This window comes from Cnephaeus nilssonii (genome assembly GCF_951640355.1).
Source record: "Cnephaeus nilssonii genome assembly, chromosome: 14".
Lineage (NCBI taxonomy): Eukaryota > Metazoa > Chordata > Mammalia > Chiroptera > Vespertilionidae > Cnephaeus > Cnephaeus nilssonii.
The window spans coordinates 15,733,818-15,753,668 of record NC_137085.1 but is presented as its reverse complement, the minus strand read 5'-3'; the positions used below and the strand labels follow the sequence as shown (position 1 = coordinate 15,753,668).

The window sequence follows — 19,851 nt, the reverse complement described above, 5'->3', positions numbered from 1 at the left end:
TGTAAGTACCAAGCATCAGTTGGCTTGGTAAATGGTAGCTATTTTTACTAATTAGTCATCACACCTAAAAATAATCATTAGGAGTAATGCTTTCCTCCGGGCCAGAGGTTGTGCATTGGTCTGCTGGTGGTGGCGGATAACTCCCACTCCCTTCCCACTGAAAGGGGGTTCTGGGTTCACTTCCAACTGGGGCCACCCCTTGCTCACCTTCCTGATCCTTTCACCAACATCCTGAGCTCCAGACTCTGCATGACTCCCGCCACTGCCCCCTCCACGCAGTGCGGCCTCCAACAGCACCCCTGTGCCCACGACAAAGGGGAGAGTGGCTATGGCTGTGGCTGTGGCCGGTGGACACTGCCATCCCTCCGTCGATGGCAGGCCATTTGTCCAGGGGCCAGTAGGACTGAGAGGATTGAGAGTCACATCTATTTCTTCTGTTTGCATAGCAGAGAAGGTCCCTGGGAAAAGTTTCCCCACATCTAAAGTGAACTTGATGCTGCTTGTGGGAAGATTATGGAAGTACAAAAGGTTTCCTTCTGTCTGAAGTGATTACTATACTGATGATAAGGTCAGGATTTAGCTGAAGTGAGAGTTTTAGACTAACCTATCAAATTCCTTAAGGTCCACTAGGTTCAACCAGAAAGAATTAAAATTCTGCATTAAGGAAGGAGGAAGCGAAATCCCTGCCTAGCTGTGAGCCTGTGAGCAGGTCGGTCAACCTCTCTGAACCTGTGTCCTCAGATGGAAAGTGACAGATCCACACAGTTGGTCCCTGAGGCGCCGGAAGCTGGTTATAAACACAGTCAGTTCTGAGGAGAGGACTTAGAGGTCTTCTCTGCTCAGCGGGCAAGCTGCCAAAACGTGATGGCTAAGACAGTGAAGGACAGGAATTCTCCCTGGAGCCGATACTTCTCAGTGTGGCCCCCAGAGGTGAAAGTGATGCCAGGACTTCAGCTGGTGGCTTCTAGAACAGTGGAAACAGCAGATCTCACACAGCAGATCCCTCTGTTGCATCCAAGTGCCAATACTGAGCTGCTAGGTGTGAAGTGGCCACCCTGTGCCAGGAGCGGTGGTAGGTGCCGCCCATTCTGTACATTGTTTCTAATCCTCGGGTTCCCTGCAGGAGCGGCATGGCCCCTTTCTCACACATAAAGCAGTGGCGACTCAAGAGCTGGCTCATTTTCCCCTAGACATTAGCTGTGCAACTGCAGTGTGCTTTGGTACATGCTTTGAGAATCGAAAGTGAGTGAGATTATCCTGCCCTCGTGGAGCCGGGCGTTTAGAAACAGCTGCTGAGTAAATGAGCAATTACAGTCTGCGTAAGACTCCAAAAGAAGTAAAAATAGGGTGCCATGGAGGGTACTGGGGGAGGGCATCCGTGCCAGCAGAAGGGTGGGGCGAGGTGACATATGACATTCTGGGCAGAGGCAACAGCACGTGCAAAGGCCCAGGCCGGGACATCACAGAAGGACTTGTGAGCAGCGCAGTCTGGCTGGAGTTGACACGGGAATGTGGTATGGCCAGGGCTGAGAGGGGCACAGCCAGAGCATGAGAGGACTTGACCAGGCCAGAGAGTTTAGACTCCATTCTGCAGACAGAGAGGAGCCAGCCATTCACGCATTCACTCACTCAGCCAACACTCATGGGCACCTACTGTGTGCCAGGACTGAGGAGTCAGTGTAAACAAAGCCATCAAACCCCTTGCCTTTGTGAAACTGACCCTCTTTATTGAGTTTGCAGGGTAAGAGGGCAGGAGATGGACAATAAACAAAATATAAATGAGTGAAACCTATACTCTGATTAATTGTGGCAAGTGCTAACAGGGGCTCTGGAGGGCTGGGGGCGCCTGTAAGCAGAATGGTGGAGGTCACAGGATGGGCTTGCCCCCATGGCATGCTGGGACCCCCGCAGTGGACTGCTGAGGAAGGGGTCAATGATGAGACCAAGAGGAGCCTGGAACCCAGAGATATGGGGTAGGGACTGGAGGCCAAGGCTGCAAAGATAGGAGTGGAGACTGCAGTGGGGAAGCTCTGGGCTCACTGGGAAGTGGGCATGGCTCACCCCAGGCCCCCGCCGCCCCACCCCAGAGCCATTCAGGCTGGACTCCCAAGGAGCACACCCGCCAGCTGCCCTGGAGGAGACTGTCTGAAGGCAGGCGTATTCTGGACTTGATCTGCCTGTAGGGGCGGAAGCACTCTACTCGGATCACATCCCTACCCCAGGGACAAAGGAGAGGACAGCTTTCTGTGTCTGCTCCCAAGGAGCCTCTGCCCGGAGGATCTGGAGGAGTTTGCATCTTCGGCCCACATCCCCGCTTCACCTGCGGGACTGCAGGGAAAGTGTCTGTCACGTTCCTAATTGCTGGTCTGCCTTCTGGCCCTCTCTCCATCTCATGCCGAGACACGATCCGCTCACTTCACATGGGATGCTGCTCAGGTGCTTTCTTATCTGAGTTGGAATTAAGTTAAGTCCAGCAAAGTTCAGTCCCAGGGATCATTGATATGTGCACAGGCAGTGCATTTCCCATTCAAGTTCTCAGCGGCCAACTGCAGCCGATTAACGTGGGGAGAGAAATTGCAGGTTATCACTGGACCACTGCGGGCATCCATATGCATGAAGCCCGGGGACCTGACTCCCTTGCAGAATTAAGCATCACCTTTAGAGGGACCAATTTCAGAGAGCTCGCTACTCCCCACCCCCACCTCTCCCAACTGCTACGCTGCTGCAGGTCTGCAGGCACGAAGGAAGCCAAGCCGCTTGGGCTGCCCACAAGCAATCTGTGTTCTCGAGGAGTTTGATGGGCTTCTGCCACTTAAGATATTGGTCACATTTAGAAATATTCAGCTCCAGTGAACATGTCATGGCTGAGTATAGGAAAAACATACCATTCTCTCTAGAGCTTGCCTGAAACAACAGGCTTGTTCCTGAAACAGATGTTTTGTGAAACCCACTGTGACAGGCTCATCAGAGCTGGAGCCGGGCCAGCACTAGTTACCAGCCTCACAAGGACACAGACGTCTCTGCCGACTTCCGTTCATCCCCTGCACCTGGGCTTGGAGCAGATACTCCCTGTGGCTCCTCCTTCTGGCTCTTGGGTTCTTAAGTTAAACATTTTACAAACCTGATATTACAGACGGAGGCAGTTCGCCAGGGGTGCCCTGGGGAGAAGTTTCCAAGATAATGACTCAGAATTTCTTAGTTTGGTTCAAGTAACTTGTGTGGAGGACCTACGGTGCACCAGGCACCATTCTAGTTGCTTTTCAGTTACATGATCTCATAGTAGCTCTCCGAGGTTACCCATTTCAGAGATGAGGAAACTGAGACCTTGTATGTATTGACTTCCTAGGGCTACCATCAGATGTTACCATAAACAGAAATGCAATCCCTCACAGTTCTGGAAGCCAGAAGTCTGAAATCAAGGTGTGTTACCCCTCCTGAGGGACTCTCCCAGGAGCCAACCCAGGTGACCTTGGGCAAATTAGGTCACCACTCTTGTGTCTCATACAAAAATGGGAGTCCTGGTGAGAATCATGGTAACCTCAAAGGCTGTAGTGAGGATAAAAGGAGAGCAGGTGCTTAGCACACAGGCATGAAATCAGCAAGAGCCCAGGCACCTTGACCCCACAGTCTCTGTGGAACCGCGGCACTTACTGCTTCCGCTGCTCGGACTCCCCAGAATATTTGAATCAGAGCCTCTGAATGTAGAGGGGACAGTGGGGGCCTTCAGTACGGGTCCCCAGAAACTAGGGTGAGCAAGAGAGAGGAGCCAAAGCCTACTTGAGGGTTTTGAGCTTGGCTCCCTGGGAGGCTGAATTTGCCAATAACAACATGGAAATGGCAAGAGGCCGTTGGGGGGGGGGCGGGGGCTGGGGAGCAAATCCTGTTCAATTTGGATGCAAGTGGGATGTCTGAGTGGATTTGACTGGCAGGTGATGGACTTAAAAGGTGACTTTTAAAAGCCAAACAGAGCTTAAGAGTGAAGGGAAGCATTGAAGCACTGTCACGGATGGAGCCTTTGGGGAGGCAGACGCTAATCAGGAAAGAGAAAAGGAAAGGGTCAGTCCTCACCAGTTTGTGGTTGTAGCACTCAGTTTTCTTGCCTGCAAAATGGGCACACTGCTTTATTCTTCCCCAGCTGCATTAGACCACAGATGGGAAACACAGACTGGGCACTGCACTGTAGCAAGAGGCACCTGTGCAGGCGCGAGGCCGCCGTTCTCCAAATGCTGAGCATGACACAAGGCACAAAAGGCGCTTTCCCTCTCTCTGCTGAGGAGTCTACATCTGCTCATTCACCAGGTTTGAACTGGCCTTTCTGGTAGCCTCTACATCCAGTTATCACCAAAGGTCTACAGGATAAAAACTGGAATTCCTCCATTCCCTGGCGAGGGGTGTACTTTTGCCAGCAGTTTTTTTAACAGATGAGAGTATTTCTCTCATGAACCTGGCCCTTCATCCCCCCTCCGCCACCTCCCAAATGTCCCCCTTGCTCCCCTGCAGGACAGGGTAGGTCATGGTTGCCATGACCACCAACAGAGGCCAGCTCTGACTTCAGCTCGCTGTTCATTAGTAGGGAAACCAGATGACAGACTCACTTTTGTTTTCTTTCTGGGAGAGGGGGTCCCCACCACATGCACACTGGCATGGAGACCTTGTATTCCCACCAGGTAAGTTGGTCAAGTGGGATATTCATGCGTCTGAATGGTGCTTGGAGAGGCTGCTGTGAAAGAAGGAAGTGTCAGGACTGGATGATTCTGGCCACTGTTGTCCCAATAAATACACTGCTCATTAAGGCTGTCCCTTGAGGGGGTGGCGAGTGTGCAGCAGTCTCTAGACCCCGATCTCGGAGATGTTTAAGCTGTCTCGTATTGAGGACCAATGATATGTCTGGCATTCTTCACATTTCTTTACATTTGGTGTTCCATTTAATGCTCACTAAAATCCTGTGCACCAATTTCCAAATGAGGAAACTGATGCTCAGAGCAGTTGAGTACCTTCCCCAAGGACACTCAGCTAGTAACTGGCAGCATTGGTGCTAAAACCCAGGCCTGCTTGATGTGTAATCCCTACAACTCTGCCTCCCTGCCCTAACCTTATACTTGAACTTAAGCAATCTCTGAGAGTCTCTCGAGCCATCAGGGAGACATCACTGAAAAGATGTACCATGATAACTAAACATTTAGTACTTCTGTGAGAAACAGCTCTGTGAACTGTCTGGATGTCTGCTTGGGGAATTGTGCAATGACAAGTGAAATTAAATACTTTAATGGATTTTGACAACAACTCTGTTAGGGGAATTCAAATTGCATGAAGAAAAAAGTTCGACTTGCTCTCTGGACCTGATTGCTAATATGCATGCCTAATTTATTAGCTGCATTTTTTTAAAACCTAATTTTGTTAGGATCAAAGTTCTCGAAGGAAAAGAACGTTGTGGACTGGAGGAGGCAGTTAAATCTTCCCGGAGGAGGTTGGGCTTGCGCTGACCCGATGGCCCTGATTTTTGAGGAGGGTATGCTGTAAATGTGTCAAGTGAGTGATAACCACCATTTCTCTAGCACTCCAGCCAGGATGCCTGCCTCTTGTTTTATGTCATCCCATTCCATCCAGTTTTACAGAAGAGAAGCAGGCTGAGCAATAGTACGACTTCCCCAAGGCCATTCACTTAGTACAGAGTGGACCCAGGATGACTATTATTCTTATTACCATAAATTACTTTGGTTGTATTATTACGCTAAGCAATGTCTTTATAGAACCTTAAGCTGAAAATGACACCCAGAGATTACCCTGTCTGTTTTCTTGCCTTTGGGCAAAAGAACACCAAATTCCTCATTTATTTGTCCTGAAGAATACGTATCTTACACCGTCGTTTCTAAGCACATCTGCTTTTGTATCACCTATTACTAGTAAGTGGGGAATACTATGAGGGGAGCAAAAATGGATTTATTTTCTTCAAACGCACAGTCTATGGGAGAAAGAAGCCACGGGCTTCAATGGCCATAATGTAAGTTTAGAAAATGACAGATTCCACAAGAAAGGAAGTACTGTGGGAAATTGGAAGAGTATTTCTGGGTGGGAGGGACCAGGGGCGGCCTGTCCTGGCATTTGAAGTGAGCTTGCAAGGACGAGCAGGATTTGGACCTGGCTGTGGGCAAAGGGGTGAGCAGGACACAGGCAGCCAGGCCGCAAGGGGACCTTGGAGTCATCTCTGTGTGTGAATGAGGTGGCCCCGGGAGGCTATGCAGGGCAGGAAGCAGGTCAAGGACAGGCTTAGGCACCACCTACCAGTAAGGGCCCTCAGGGGAAGAGCAGAGAACAGGAAAACTAGGAGAATGCATGGGCACAGATGCATTCAGAAAGAGTGGCCAACTGCATCAGATGCTGTGAAGAGCTGAGCTGGAGAAAGAGCAAGGTCAATGGCAATCAGGAGGTCCATGGTCAACTCTGAGAGACCAGTGTGTTTGGAGCAGTAGAGACAGAAACCAGTGTGCTCACACTGAGGTCAGGCAGGAATAGGGTGTGCAGAGTGACTTCCTGTAGGTCATGCTCCCAGGGTGAAGGCTGAGATTGTAGTCTCCTAGTGGGGGGCCAGCAGAGAACCCCCTAGGATTTCCCTAACCTCGATTGAAGCCTAGAAAAAAACAGGACCACACAAGTCAGACAGACCCAGGTTACCACATGATACCGTTAGGTGTGTGACCTTGGGTACTTCATTTAACCTGACTTTAGCTTTGATAACATCTACCCCCTATTGAGTGCTTACCGCATGCCAGGTGTGGATCTAAATGCTCTGCTTGTATTCACCCATTTAATTCTCACAGCACTGCTATGACAGGGGTAGAATTATTATTCCCATGACACAGATAAAGACACTAGTAGGTTAAGACCCTTTCCAAGGTCCCCAGCTTGTTAGGGACAGGATTCCAACCCAGACAAGCTGGCTCCAGAGCGTAGGTTAATACTGTATTGCCCTCTTAGGGTCTCAGTGTGGCCTAACCAGGATAATTAATGTGTTGGAGAGTTCCTGGCCCATAGGAGGGGCTCAGTAAGAGTTACTCTCCTTTCCCCCTGACCAAGTGCAAATGCAAAGTCAGGGCTGCATTGCCTCAGACAGTCTGTGGGATCAGCTCCATGGACCTCACTCACTAGTGCAAATCCCATACAGAAAGACACACAAAATTGCCTTGGAAAGTGGGATGCAAACGCCACGAGCCCCTGGGACACAATCCAGCGAAGATGGTTGTGCATTCAACACCCGGAATGCAGGGTTGACCGGCAGGACGCACTGGACCCCTTTGGTGGGGAGCACCCTCAAGGCAAATCAGTAGCAAGTGAAATTCACAAAGCCACCATTTCATCGGAAATCTGAGAGGGAAGGATATTTGACGTGAGACACGCCTACTGAATGCCTGGATCCTCATCACGGGGCACACAGTATACAAAGGAGAATTAGGATCCCTATAGAAAATGAACTGAGTTTAGAAGAAATTGAATGCCAAAAAGAATTACAGTCTCGACAAAAAAATAACTTCTACACATGGTTTTCCTCCTATTGTCTGTATTCACACAGCTCTAGACTTTGGTACAGAACTGTGTTTAAACACTAAAACGCTTTGTTTTGCAGATAGACACTAAGCATGTAATTAAAAGGATCCCTTCATTAGCAGAACTAGACAATGAAAGCCCAAGTTGGCCTTCTCTGCTAATTTTGGAGGTTGTAAAAGAGGCTAATACAACTACTGATTATGGTTGTCACATAGTGCCTTGCTGTTCTCCAGAGATAGACAGGTCTTCCCAGTAATCAGAGAGAAAAAGAGGAAGAAAGATTCATTCTGGAAGCCAGAAGCAGAGGGCTGTGGTAGTGTAGGGGTTAAAATGTGGTCTCTGGGGACAGCCACCGGTTTCAGTCTCAGCTTATCACTTAAGCAGCCCACTTAAACTCTCCCAGCTTCAGTGTCCTCCAACGTGAACCTGAGCCAATTATTGTGTCTAATTAATTGAATTGTCATGAGAACTCATTGAAACAGTTACTATATTTACTGCCAGATATTCTGAGCACCTACTATGTGCCAGGAATGTATTGAGGCTATAAATGCAGTCATAATAAATGAGAGCACCGCCTGCCCTCCCAGCTGTCAATCTAGTAAAAGAAACAGGTATCAAACAGTTGCACAGATCACCCTTTCAGTCGTGATAATGACTGTGAAGAAAAGATGATGATGATGATGATGATGATGATGATGATGTACAAATCTGGAAGGTTGTCTAGAAAGGGATGGTTGATTCTATCTCCAATAGCTTTGGGAAGCTTTTTGGAAAAGGTGGCACAGAATCTAAGATGGGAAGGAAGAGCATTTTTCAAGGGGAAATTGGGAACGAGCATTTAAGAGAGAAGGAGGGGTGTGCAATGTGGAAGACAGGGCAGTAAGCAGGCAGTGACCAGACGTGCCTGCCCAGTGGGGCCCTGGGCAGCCAGCACAGACAAGGCTCAGAGTTTGAAACATCCTTCTCCGGGTTTCTGTAAGAAGCTAGCACGAGCCTAATCGTCCACAGAGAGACAGGGGTGGTGTACTCAAAGGGCTGAGGAGGGACTCGGCAACCCTTTGGGGCAAAAGAATTCTGGGCCCTGCCTGCCGGAGTGGCTGGGAGAGCCTGGAGCTTCTCCCTCAGTGCGAGTTCCAGCCTCTCTGGCATTTCAGCCCAATTGTGATGTAGTTTTCTCCTTTTTTTAAAAATTTTCTTAAGGCTCTGGACAAGGAGTCAGGAGAAGTGGGCCTGCCTTTGCCACCACCTTAAGCAAGTGGCGTTGCTTCGACTTCCCCATAAAGGAAAATGAGGTCACTGCTAGTGCCCCCTCTAAGCCCACAGTTCAACTTGCTCTGTATGCGGAGAGAGGCAATTACTTTGTGGCGTTGTTTTGTGACATCAGTAACCCTCAGTAGAGAGCCAGGGTATCAGATAAGGGGCAAATGTCTAGTGGGGCTTGAGAAAATGGGACTCATGTGGGGCTTTAGTTAGGTTGGGACAAGAGGCAGGTGCAGTCCGAGCTTAGGCAGTCTGCGGTGAGATTCCCCAGGTGGCCTAGAGGAACAGGGCCACCGTCTGGTGTCCAGTTACGTGGGCTGGGGTGGGGCAGAATGTCGGAAATTGGTTAAAGAAACTCCATACTTTCCTGAGTTCCCTTTGAGGCTGGTGACTGGACTGGGGGCCTCTCGTGATGATGGCACACGGGAGATAAAGATGTGGTGAATCTAATCAAGGTGTCTCACAGGTATTGAGGCTGTGCTAAGCACCATGCTTTCCTTTGCTCTGTAATTACATCAGTTCTGAAGGTTAGTACCATTATTATTCCCGGTCTACATGAGAGGAAACTGAAGCGGTGAGGCTATCTGACTTGCCCAAGGTCACCCAGGTGGAGAGTGCAGAGCTGGGATCTGCAGGGAGCCTGAGCACCCCCTGCCTCTCCCTCGGACCACTTGGCCGCACCCCTCCCTGGCCTGTGAGACGGTACAGCTCACTAACTGCCCGAGCTCTGAGACAAAGAGCAAGTGGGATGAGGCGGAGACACCCGCTCTGGGCAGAGGGCAGAGCAGAGCCCTGTTAGAAAAGCAGCATATGGGAGGTCTTTGAAAAATGAGTCGTCAGTTCCTTCATCCAGAAAATGAGAGGACTGGGCCCCATGAGCCCTGAAGGCCCGCCCAGCTCCACAGTAGTGTGAGTTCTGGTTGTGGAAACGGTAGCCATAGAGTAAGCCCCCGAGAGTGTCCTTGTTTTCATGCGTTGCCTGGCTTGGCAGGAAGATGCTCCTGCAGAACCTGGGTCAGGCAGCTCTGGGGATTCATCCCGAGCAGGGACAGAGACCTGGCCTGCTGCTGCTGCTGCCGGCCCGTCGTTAATTCACACGCGACAAACTGTGCGTCAGTGATTTATGTGAGCCCAGAGCTGATTTGTTTGGCAATCCGTGGGACAGCCCCGCCCAGACAAATGCGGGTCCCTCCCAGGTCATCACGTGGAGGTCAGTTACAAGCCTCTGAGCAAACGCCTCTGGGTGCTTTCTAGAAAGGCTGTGCTTTGTCCTAAACAGTTGTGTGCTGGGCTTAGGCTCAGCACCCTCCCAGCCACTCTCCCTTGTAAGCCTCACACCACCCCATAAGTCAGAGACTTCTGTAGGGGAGGAGAAAAGGAGTTCAGAGAAGTTGTGTAACTCGGATGAGTTGTAGTGTGATAGAGTGGAAAGCACCTGGGCTTTGAACTCAAATAGATCCAGGTCAAATCCTCATTCTCAGCCATTTAGTAGCGGAGCAGCCTTTGGAAAGTGGTTTAACCTCTCTGAAGCTGATTTTTTTCTCATCAGGAGAAATAGGGCCAATGGGGCCACGTACTGTACCTAATCTATAGGCTCATTGCCAGGGTCAAAGGAGATGTGACAGGTAACCCACCTGGCCCTCAGGTGCTCAGTGCCTGGTTACTCCCGTGCATGGAAGCAGCATCGTGCAGTAGTTAGAAATAAGGAACTCTGCCTCCTGGGTTTCTGATCCACAAGTTGTTTAGTTTGCATCTTTGTGCCTTGGCTTCCTCATCTGTAAAATGGGAGTGATGATAACACCCCTTCATAAGATTTTATAAGATTAATTGTTTTTAATGACAGTTCCTGGCACATAGTAGGTGCTGCCAGTACCGTCAACACTGTGTGTCCCTGTTGGTGTTACACGATGCCATGGAAGAAAGCGGCCAAGTGAGGTGGAAGTGGCCAGGCAAGCGTTCAGAGGCCAGCGGATGAAGGGGAGCAGGTGGGAACAGACCCAGTGTGGGCCTAGGTCTTCTAGGGACTTGAACGTCAGACAAAGATCTCTCATTCAGACTTTTTCCTCATCAGTTTGGAAACACATGCCTCACCCATTCTGTAGTCTGTCGCCTTCTCTTCAAATAGCATAGCATCACCATCAAGCAAATGGGGCCTCTGTGATGGCAGACATTTATCAAGTGACAGAGCTGGACGACATGGTAGTTATGTTTATTTTTAGTGCCTTCATCCTCCAACTCTTTAAATTAGCTGCTGAGCTAATTTAAGGGACGTCTGCCACACATAGCTAGCAGTTTCCTCAAGAATGCCAACGTGCATGTGAAATTCCAAGTGACTGTGGGGACAGGTCTCGGCCAAATTATGGGGGAGGAAGCCCGCTTACCTCCCTTGGCCAGTGCAGTGCCACTGCCCACCAGGCTCTCCTGCTGGATCACAGGATCGCCGGGAACAGGAGCCAGGGCATTCTGTCCCCCATGGTCAAGCAGTTACAGTCACCTTTCAGCTAGACGTTAGCCAGCATCAGCATCAGGTCAGGGCTTACTAAAACAGATTGCCCACTCGCTCACAGGTTCTGAGTCCACAGGGCTGGGTTGGAGCCAAGAATGTGCATTTCCAACAAGCTCCCGGGTGATGCTGATGCTGCTGGTCCAGGGACTGCCCGTGCTTTCGGAATTATTGACTTGGATGTTCCAGTAGCTTCTTGGTATCACCCATCCCCGATCAGGGTCAATCCCGCTGACAGATTCAGATTCCTTCGTCTTCACCGCACTTCTCTCCCCAAAACCCACCAAACCCAAGCCCCCTTGTCTGACATTCCAGATCCCATGAGACCCAGGCCCACATGGGCTTTCAGGTCATATGCCCACCTGTTTCTCTTCAGGCATACCGCCTCCTGCTGAGACCCAGCAAACCTGCTCTTTCCACATGCTCTGGTCCCCAACTCTGGACACTCACGTGGCCACCTCCACCTCCTCAACGATTGCTATGGATGGGGCTTGTCTTTCCCCACTGGGTCAAGTGCTTCTGGACTGTGCGCACCTCACCTGTGTGTCCCAGGCCCCAGGGACAGGTAAGTGCTTGGGAAGTGGCTCATGAATGAATAAATTGTCGAAGGGATGCTTAACTAAAAATGGAAAGTATTTCTCTGAGAGAATTCGAGCGCCTTCTCTGAATCGGCAACTTTACCTTGCTTTGTCTGCCTTTCTCTGTTGTTAATTTCTGGGAATATATATGGCTTATACAGAAGAAGAAAAGTCTTTCCTTTGATTTCAATCAAATTATTAGCATAAGAATTATATAGTGAACTAAACATAGAGTGTTTAGTGAGACAGTCCTGAGTATAACTTCTGATCCCACTATTGATTTGTGACGTTGGGCATGTATTCAGGTTCTCTGGGCCTCAGATTCCTAATCTGTAAAATGGGACCAGTTTCTACCTACCTCACAGAATTGTTATGAGGGGCAAATGAAATGATATGTTGCTTGGCACAATGCTTGAAATATATATAGCAGGTCCCCAGTAGATACTGGTGATTTTTGACAGTTGGCTTGCCAGGCAAAATAGAGATTAGGTGCTTTTTCACAAGAGTTTTAATAAAAATAATTCCATTTTATTTGAAAAATGATAATAAACCATTCTGGGATGCTTTCCCCTATTTTAATGAATCAAGGATACACCAAATTCAATTTTAAAAAACTACCCCAAAGGACTAGTAAACTGGATTTATATTTTTTACTAGTCACTTCTATTTCATAAGCCCGACATTTCCATTAAAGTGCTATTAAGTAAAAACAGGATTTTATAGTATTTGTGATAACCTGGATCTCAGTGTGATAACTGGAATTATCTCCAGCAAAGATACTATTTCTCATTGTTTTATTTCCTCTTATATATCAGCTATATCTTTACTACCTTCTTCCAGTCGAGTAAAACCCTTCCCCCTGAATTTGTGGTTTTGAGTCCAGGAAAATGGCTTCTGTGGCTTGGGAGGCCCTTTTCATCTTGAGGTTGTTAATTGGGATGCAGGAAGGAAGGGAATGGTGGTCATCCACCCGCTAAGTGCTGCAGCCCTTGAGAGAAATGTGAAAGGCTGTGTGGCTCTGGGGGCAGGTGGGATGCAGGCTGTAGACCCTGGAGGGAGACATCCTCTGACATGCCATCGGGAAGACCTGAGAGGTCCCCATCACCAGGACAACCGAGCTAAGGCCACCACGCTGGAGGGCCTGCTGATTAAATGGCCCGTTGGTACTGATGTCTACCTAGGATTAAGGTTTTTTCTCTAAAATGACATAATTGTGAGACTGTTCTGGAACTAGAGAGGGTTTTGTAACATTGTGAAGGTACTAGATGCCATTGGGTCATACACTTCAAAATACTTCAAAATGGCGAGTGCATGTTATGTACATTAGACCATAATAAAAGGCAATCGATGACGTCATTGGACAGAATGACTCCAAGGCTGCGTCTAGTCACATGTGTTGTTTCTGAGGGAGCACATCACTTAGGTCACCTGACTATTCAGTCAAAGACAGGCCATGCAGACACTCACTCCTTAGCTCAGTGATGGTTCAGGCACAATACAGAACGTCGCGTGTCCATGAGAAATTGAGCTCCTGAAAACATGTTCAGTGCCACAGGAAGATACTTACAGCGTGCAAGTGGAAGGATTTTAACTGCGTGTCATGTGATCCTAACTTTACAGATAAATCAAACCGTTAACACAGTTCATCCCTGACTCGTGGGGTTACAAATGGTTTTGATTCCGTAACACATTTCTCAAGTTGTCTACAAAGGGCATGAATTACTATTAGAGCCCATAAAAACGATTTAAAGCAAACAATAAATAGCAGTACTTAGGGTTTTGTAAGCCCCGACGTGCATGTGATGTGCTGCAGAGTAATGATGGCAAAACGGAGTGAGCACTGGTGAGAAGCACGGGTTTACGACTCGGGGCCAGCCAGGGCGCAGAGGTGCCCCACCCTGCTGCGCCTCAGTGTCTCCATCTGGAACGGGGGTATAATAACCACAGACTACCTCACAGGGCTGCGTGAAGAGCACACGAGAGCGTGCAGGTGGGACAGTTGTGTCGATTGGCACTTTTTCTGAGCTGTTTTCCTGGTCACTAAGTGACTTCACACCGTACATTTCCCAATCTTCCCTTTAACAACAACTTAATGAGCGCTTATAAAGTTGGTGATTGCCACTTATCCAGTAACTTAAGCGCTAACTTCCAGCAACAGTGCCGCTTGCTTTTTCACATCTTTCTTCCTGTAACCTTAATAGGAGAACATTTCATTTCATCTGAGAAGGAACCACCTGGCTTTTACTTCCTGTCTCCAGTTGAAGGAGATGAGGATAAAGCCAGTTTGGCTGCCGGAAAGTTGCGCCCCCTGGTAACTTGGGCTGCTCCCCTTTGCAGGAGGGAGCATTTGTATCCCCAGAACACTGTTGAATTTTCTTGAATATCAGAATAATTTCATACAACATCCTGACTAAGGAATCACAGTAATATAAGCATTTTTTGTATGAGTTCCAAATAAGAAAATAGTTAAGCCCGAAAATATAATTGTGCCTATTCCTAGAAACAGATAACTGATGTATCTTTGCAAATTGTTCATTTAACCGTGCCTATGGCTTCTTGCCAACCCTCAATGAGATTTTTATATTTCTTAATTATTCAATTACTACCCATAAGTAAGAGTTTAAAAATCAAATCTAGACTGTTTCATAATAGAGTATTCTCTTGAATCCTGAGTACATATAGTCAAGGAAGTTGTCCTATTGGGAAACCGGGAAGGTAGGACGAGGGAAGCATAAGTTTCCAGTGCAGGCCTGTCCTGGGTCTGAATCCTGGCTTTGGCATGGACTGGCTCTGTGAGTGTGGGCAGGTCGCTTCTCTGAAGTCAGTTCTCTGGTCTTTACAGTAAAAATGGCGACAATACCCACCTCCCGAGGTTGCTATAAATCTAAAGGAAAGATTATGCAAGAGAAAGTCTCCCTGTGCTGTAAAGCCCGCTCCAATTGGTTCAATCCTTAATGCCTTGTGTGCTTCAGGTCTCAGCAACTGGAGAACCCACCAGCCGGAAAGGAAGATCCTTCCAACAATGATCTGGCCATCGCCTCGGAAGGCAACCCCAAGCCTGAGACCCACCTGCCCTCCATCTGCCTCAAGCAGGTGTTCCCCAAGTACGCCAAGCAGTTCAACTACCTGCGCCTGGTGGACAGGATGGCAAACTTGTTTATCCGGTTCCTGGGAATCAAGGGGACAATGAAGTTAGGACCAACAGGCTTCCGTACCTTCATAAGGTCAGTGAGACCAGCCCTTCTGACCTGGGCTGTGGGCAGGGTAGGGTCCAGCCCCACTTCAGGCCAGTCCCATCTGCCCTACTGCTCCTGGGTGGGGGTTGTGGTGCTGGGTCAGGGCCCCCTACGGTTGGATCTGACCAGTGTCGTCTTTGTTGAATGAATGAATGGATATTATGAGTATGACAGCATTCACAACCTTATGTTGTGGTAAAAAAAACAATTCTGTGCTACCTTGAACTAGATCCTTAAACCACATATAAGTAATTCATTACCCCCTGGACTCAGACAGACCTGGGCTTCCTGAACTGGGCTGATGTTCTCCCAGCAGCATGTGGCTGTGTGGGGAGCGTTTATGAAGCCACAGCCAAGAGACAAGTACATCTTTCCAAAGTGTAAGTTTCAGGAGAGAAAAGTTAAATAATTCAGTCAATAAATAATTTAACACGTTTGCTCTATTATAAAGATAACAAGGTTATATTATAGAGTATAATACAAATTTTGCATGATTTTCAAGATAAAACTAGATTTTTGCTGACGCCTGCAAAATAAGCCATTGCCACTTAATCTCTTTAGATTATTCGTTATTTGCCTCTTACCTGGGACACTTGGGGGCAATACAGGAGCACGTGGACGTACTAGCTGTGTAACCCTTGGGCAAATGAATGACCATCTCTGAACCTCAATGGACCTATCAAATGGGGTGAAGCTTCCTGTACCCCAGCACAGTGTGTTGTATACCTCAGACAAACTGTCAGCATTGATGCTGCCATTGTTTTTCTCATCGTTGGTTTTACTATTTCTACCTTGCTCCTCAAAGTCACACCCTTCATGGTTTATTCACTAAAGCAAATAATTAGAAGTCTTGACTCAGGAACGATTTTTGTCCTAGTTTTCTCTAAGGGAATTTTACTCTAGCCCTCTGATGTTTCTGAAAGAATGGTAAACGGCAGTATCAGCAGAATTTTTGCCATTTCAGTAACCCTGAAGTAGTATTTGCTCGGTGATTTTGAGAAGAGCTTTGTGTTAGTTTCAGGGGCAAAAGGAAAGCTAGTGGAAAAGCACAGGCTTTGGGATCTGGCTTCAAAGCCAAGTGCATTACTGTGTAACTTTGGGCAAGTCCCTTGTCTCCTCTGAGTCTCATCTGTAAAATGGGAACAATCTCTCCTGCCTTGCAAGGTTATCATGAGGTTGGGATGTAATATATCATAAAACACCTGGCCCAGTGCCCAGTTCAGGAGAGCTGTTTGTTAAATGGGAGTCTGATTATTATTTCTAGTAGGCAGTTGAAATTTTCAAGAAAGTCAACAGACACTTGTTATTTCCCTGAGAAAATAACAACACCCTCTGACTCACTTAGGAATTGCATTGGATGTGCAGTAATAGATACCCACCTATAAATGGTTTAGATAGTATAATTAGTTTCTGTCATATAACAGGAAGTTTGGCAGTGGGGGGTTCTAGGGCTGGTTAATGACTCCACAAAGTGATCAGCACCCCACTTTCTGTCTTTCTGCTCATCCCGCCTAAGCATGAGCTTCTAGCTTCAGAGTTGCCTTGTGGTCACAAGGTGGCTGCTCAAAATCCAGCCATCATGGCCAAGTTCCAGGCAGAAAGAAGGAAGAAAAGAGGATGTGCAGAACGCCTCTTGCTAAATGAATTAGACCCCTTTCCAAAGCTTTCCAGAAGCTATATTCAATGACTTCCATTTCATCTATCTTCTTGGCCACTGCCATCTGCATGGGAAGCTGGGAAATAGAATTTTTCTGTATATATTGCTGTCCTAATATAGTGACGATGAGGAGGAGGAAGAGAAAAATAGGTAAACATTCTCTGCCCCTTTGTGATTGCTGTGGCCTGGGACCTAGGGAAACAGCTCAGTGACAGGGGCCCCACGTCATGAGGGCTCTTGAGGTGCCGTGGAGTGTGCAGGGACAGAGGGGAGTGATGAGGGTGCGCAGTCTTCTCTCACATGACACGTCCAGGGGCTCAGACCTTCCGGAGCTAAGGCCGGAGGTTCCCGGACCCTTCCCAGCCCCTGTGCCGCTGCACAGAAGGGTCCACTCAAGACCCGCAAGAGTGAGGGATGGCTCGGCTTTATGTGGACACAGCCTGGGCGCTGCAGGGGACTGGCCCTGGGAGACCTGCTCTGTCTCAGCCTCGTGTGGGGAAGGACAGTGTCTGGTTTGACCTAACAACTTCTCCCAAGCACCCGGTAGCCATAGGACAATCAGAGACAAATAATGGCACCCCACCTACCCTCAGGGGATTCTCAGTCTAACGGACAGCACACAGGGAACAAGTCAATAAATGCAATCCTGGGCAGAGCCATGGGGTAGCAGACAGAATAGGGGACAGAGGAGGGGACCCTTCCTCTGCCTGGTGGAATCAAGGCAGGCCCCCCAGAGGAGGCAGGTTTGGACTGTTATAAGCCGGAGTTTGCCTGCGAGTGAAGGAGGCCTACCCAGTCCAGGCAACGGGGAGAGCCTGAGAATGGCGTTCATGAGTGGCTCATGTTCAGAAATTAGGAAAGGTTGATCATCAGGCTAAATTGATGGTGGAAACTGAATGCTTCCTTTTTATTCCTAATAAAATTCAACTAAAATGGAAGATGGGGGGATTAGAAAAGCTAGTGTACCATAGGAACCACAATCTCCGGTGGCTCCAGGAGCAGGCGGGAAGCCACCCAAGCGCAGTGACTGACCTGGAAGAAGGAGGGGAGCACGGCCTGGAGCCTGGAGAGCGCACCCGCGGGGAGGAAAGACCTGGGCTAGTAGCCACCAGCTTGTGATTTTTCGGGAGAAACTAGAACTACTGGTTTCTGTGTAGAACCTCAATATACGTATATCAATGTTGGCCATTCAGAAAATAACTTTTAAACCCTATGGGGGTTCAGTGAAAGCGCGGCTGCCCTCGAGAGCACGGGTGTGTGAGCTCCGGTGTGAGAAGCCAGGAGCACAGCAAGAGGACTGCTGTGTCCACACACTGCCCTGAAAAGAAAGCAATGGGGAATGGTTCTCGCCAAGAAGATTCCTACAATGCGCTCAGACTGGAACTGGGTGACGTCAGAAATATCGCTAGAGATCTGTCTCTGTGTGATCAGCTTTATGCTTTTCCATCCCTTTGTTCTCTATAATTAAGGACATTTGCATGAAAAAATGAATTTGTGATGTTGGAGACTGTTAGGTCCTGCAGCCGTCATTCCCCATCTGTGTTAGTGTGTGTTAGAGGGAGGACAGTGACCGTGAGAAGAGAGCTGATGTCTGCAGGTAGGATAGCGACGTCTGCAGGTGGGATGGCGACGTCTGCAGGTGGGATGGCGACGTCTGCAGGTGGGACAGCGACGTCTGCAGGTGGGACAGCGACGTCTGCAGGTGGGACAGCGACGTCCGCAGGTGGGACAGCGACGTCCGCAGGTGGGACAGCGACGTCCGCAGGTGGGATAGGGATGTCTGCAGGTGGGATAGGGACGTCTGCAGGTGGGACAGCGACGTCTGCAGGTGGGACAGCGACGTCCGCAAGTGGGACAGCGACGTCCGCAGGTGGGATAGGGATGTCTGCAGGTGGGATAGTGACGTCTGCAGGTGGGACAGCGACGTCTGCAGGTGGGACAGTGACGTCTGCAGGTGGGATAGTGACGTCTGCAGGTGGGACAGCGACGTCTGCAGGTGGGACAGCGACGTCCGCAGGTGGGATAGGGATGTCTGCAGGTGGGACAGCGACGTCTGCAGGTGGGACAGCGACGTCCGCAGGTGGGACGGCGACGTCCGCAGGTGGGATAGGGATGTCTGCAGGTGGGACAGCGACGTCTGCAGGTGGGATAGGGATGTCTGCAGGTGGGACAGCGACGTCTGCAGGTGGGATAGTGATGTCTGCAGGTGGGAGAGCGGCAGCAGAGCAGACGGGCTCAGACAGTGAGCCGCCCCCACCTCCCCCTCTCCTGTCCCCCTCTCCTCCCAACACACACACACACACACACACACACACACACACACACCCGGCAGCAAATGTCCTGAGTAATTAAGATGCAGGAAGAAACGGAGAAAACGTTGCACGGCTGTTAATAGATTTTTCCTTTTTCAAATGTACCAAGAGATCCCAACAGCAACTTAATCATGAAAGACAATACCCTCTGCTTTCAGATTTATCTGAGTATGTTCGGCCTTGCCAGCTAAATTTAACAACAAGCATTTTCTCTTGCTAACAACTATTCTCTCTCTCCTTTGTACTCGTTTAAATTTCGCTTCATTATGAATTAATAATATTTATGCCATATGTCAAATTGAACCAAGTGCCTTCTCTGGAGCACTGCTCGGGAGACACACGCTGGCCGGACAGACGGAGCCTCCGTTCAGAGCCCACACAGGGCAGAGGCCGCCCTTGGCTTTCATCGCTACCACCACTCTCTCTCCACGTTCCTCGAACAGAACTGGAGGGAACAAAATAGCCAACATTCCGCTGAATTTATTTCCAGTGACCATCGCTCACAGTGTGCTGCACAGATCAGCAGTTTCAGGAGTGAGTTATGCTAATGCCGGTCCGGCCATGTCCTATTTTTCTCTTCCACCAGGAAATGAGGAATAACGAACTGTCGTTTTCTTGTCTAGACTTAACTGTCTAACCAGCTTTTCCTGTCATCTCCTCGGGAGGCACATAAGAGTAGCACAAATTACCATGAATTAAGTGCCTCTTTCTCTGTCTCCTCTTTATTATTATTTCATAATAATTGCTGGGGTGTGGAGACTTC

At 48.9% G+C, this 19,851-nt stretch overlaps 1 protein-coding gene across 1 annotated transcript in view; it reads left to right on the top strand.

Moving 5' to 3' along the window:
- TTLL11 (tubulin tyrosine ligase like 11) overlaps window positions 1–19,851 on the top strand; it is a 193,253-nt gene that overhangs the window by 139,878 nt on the left and 33,524 nt on the right. The window contains 1 exon segment of the mRNA XM_079789791.1: window positions 14,856–15,107. Coding sequence (XP_079645917.1) covers window positions 14,856–15,107 — 252 coding nt within the window.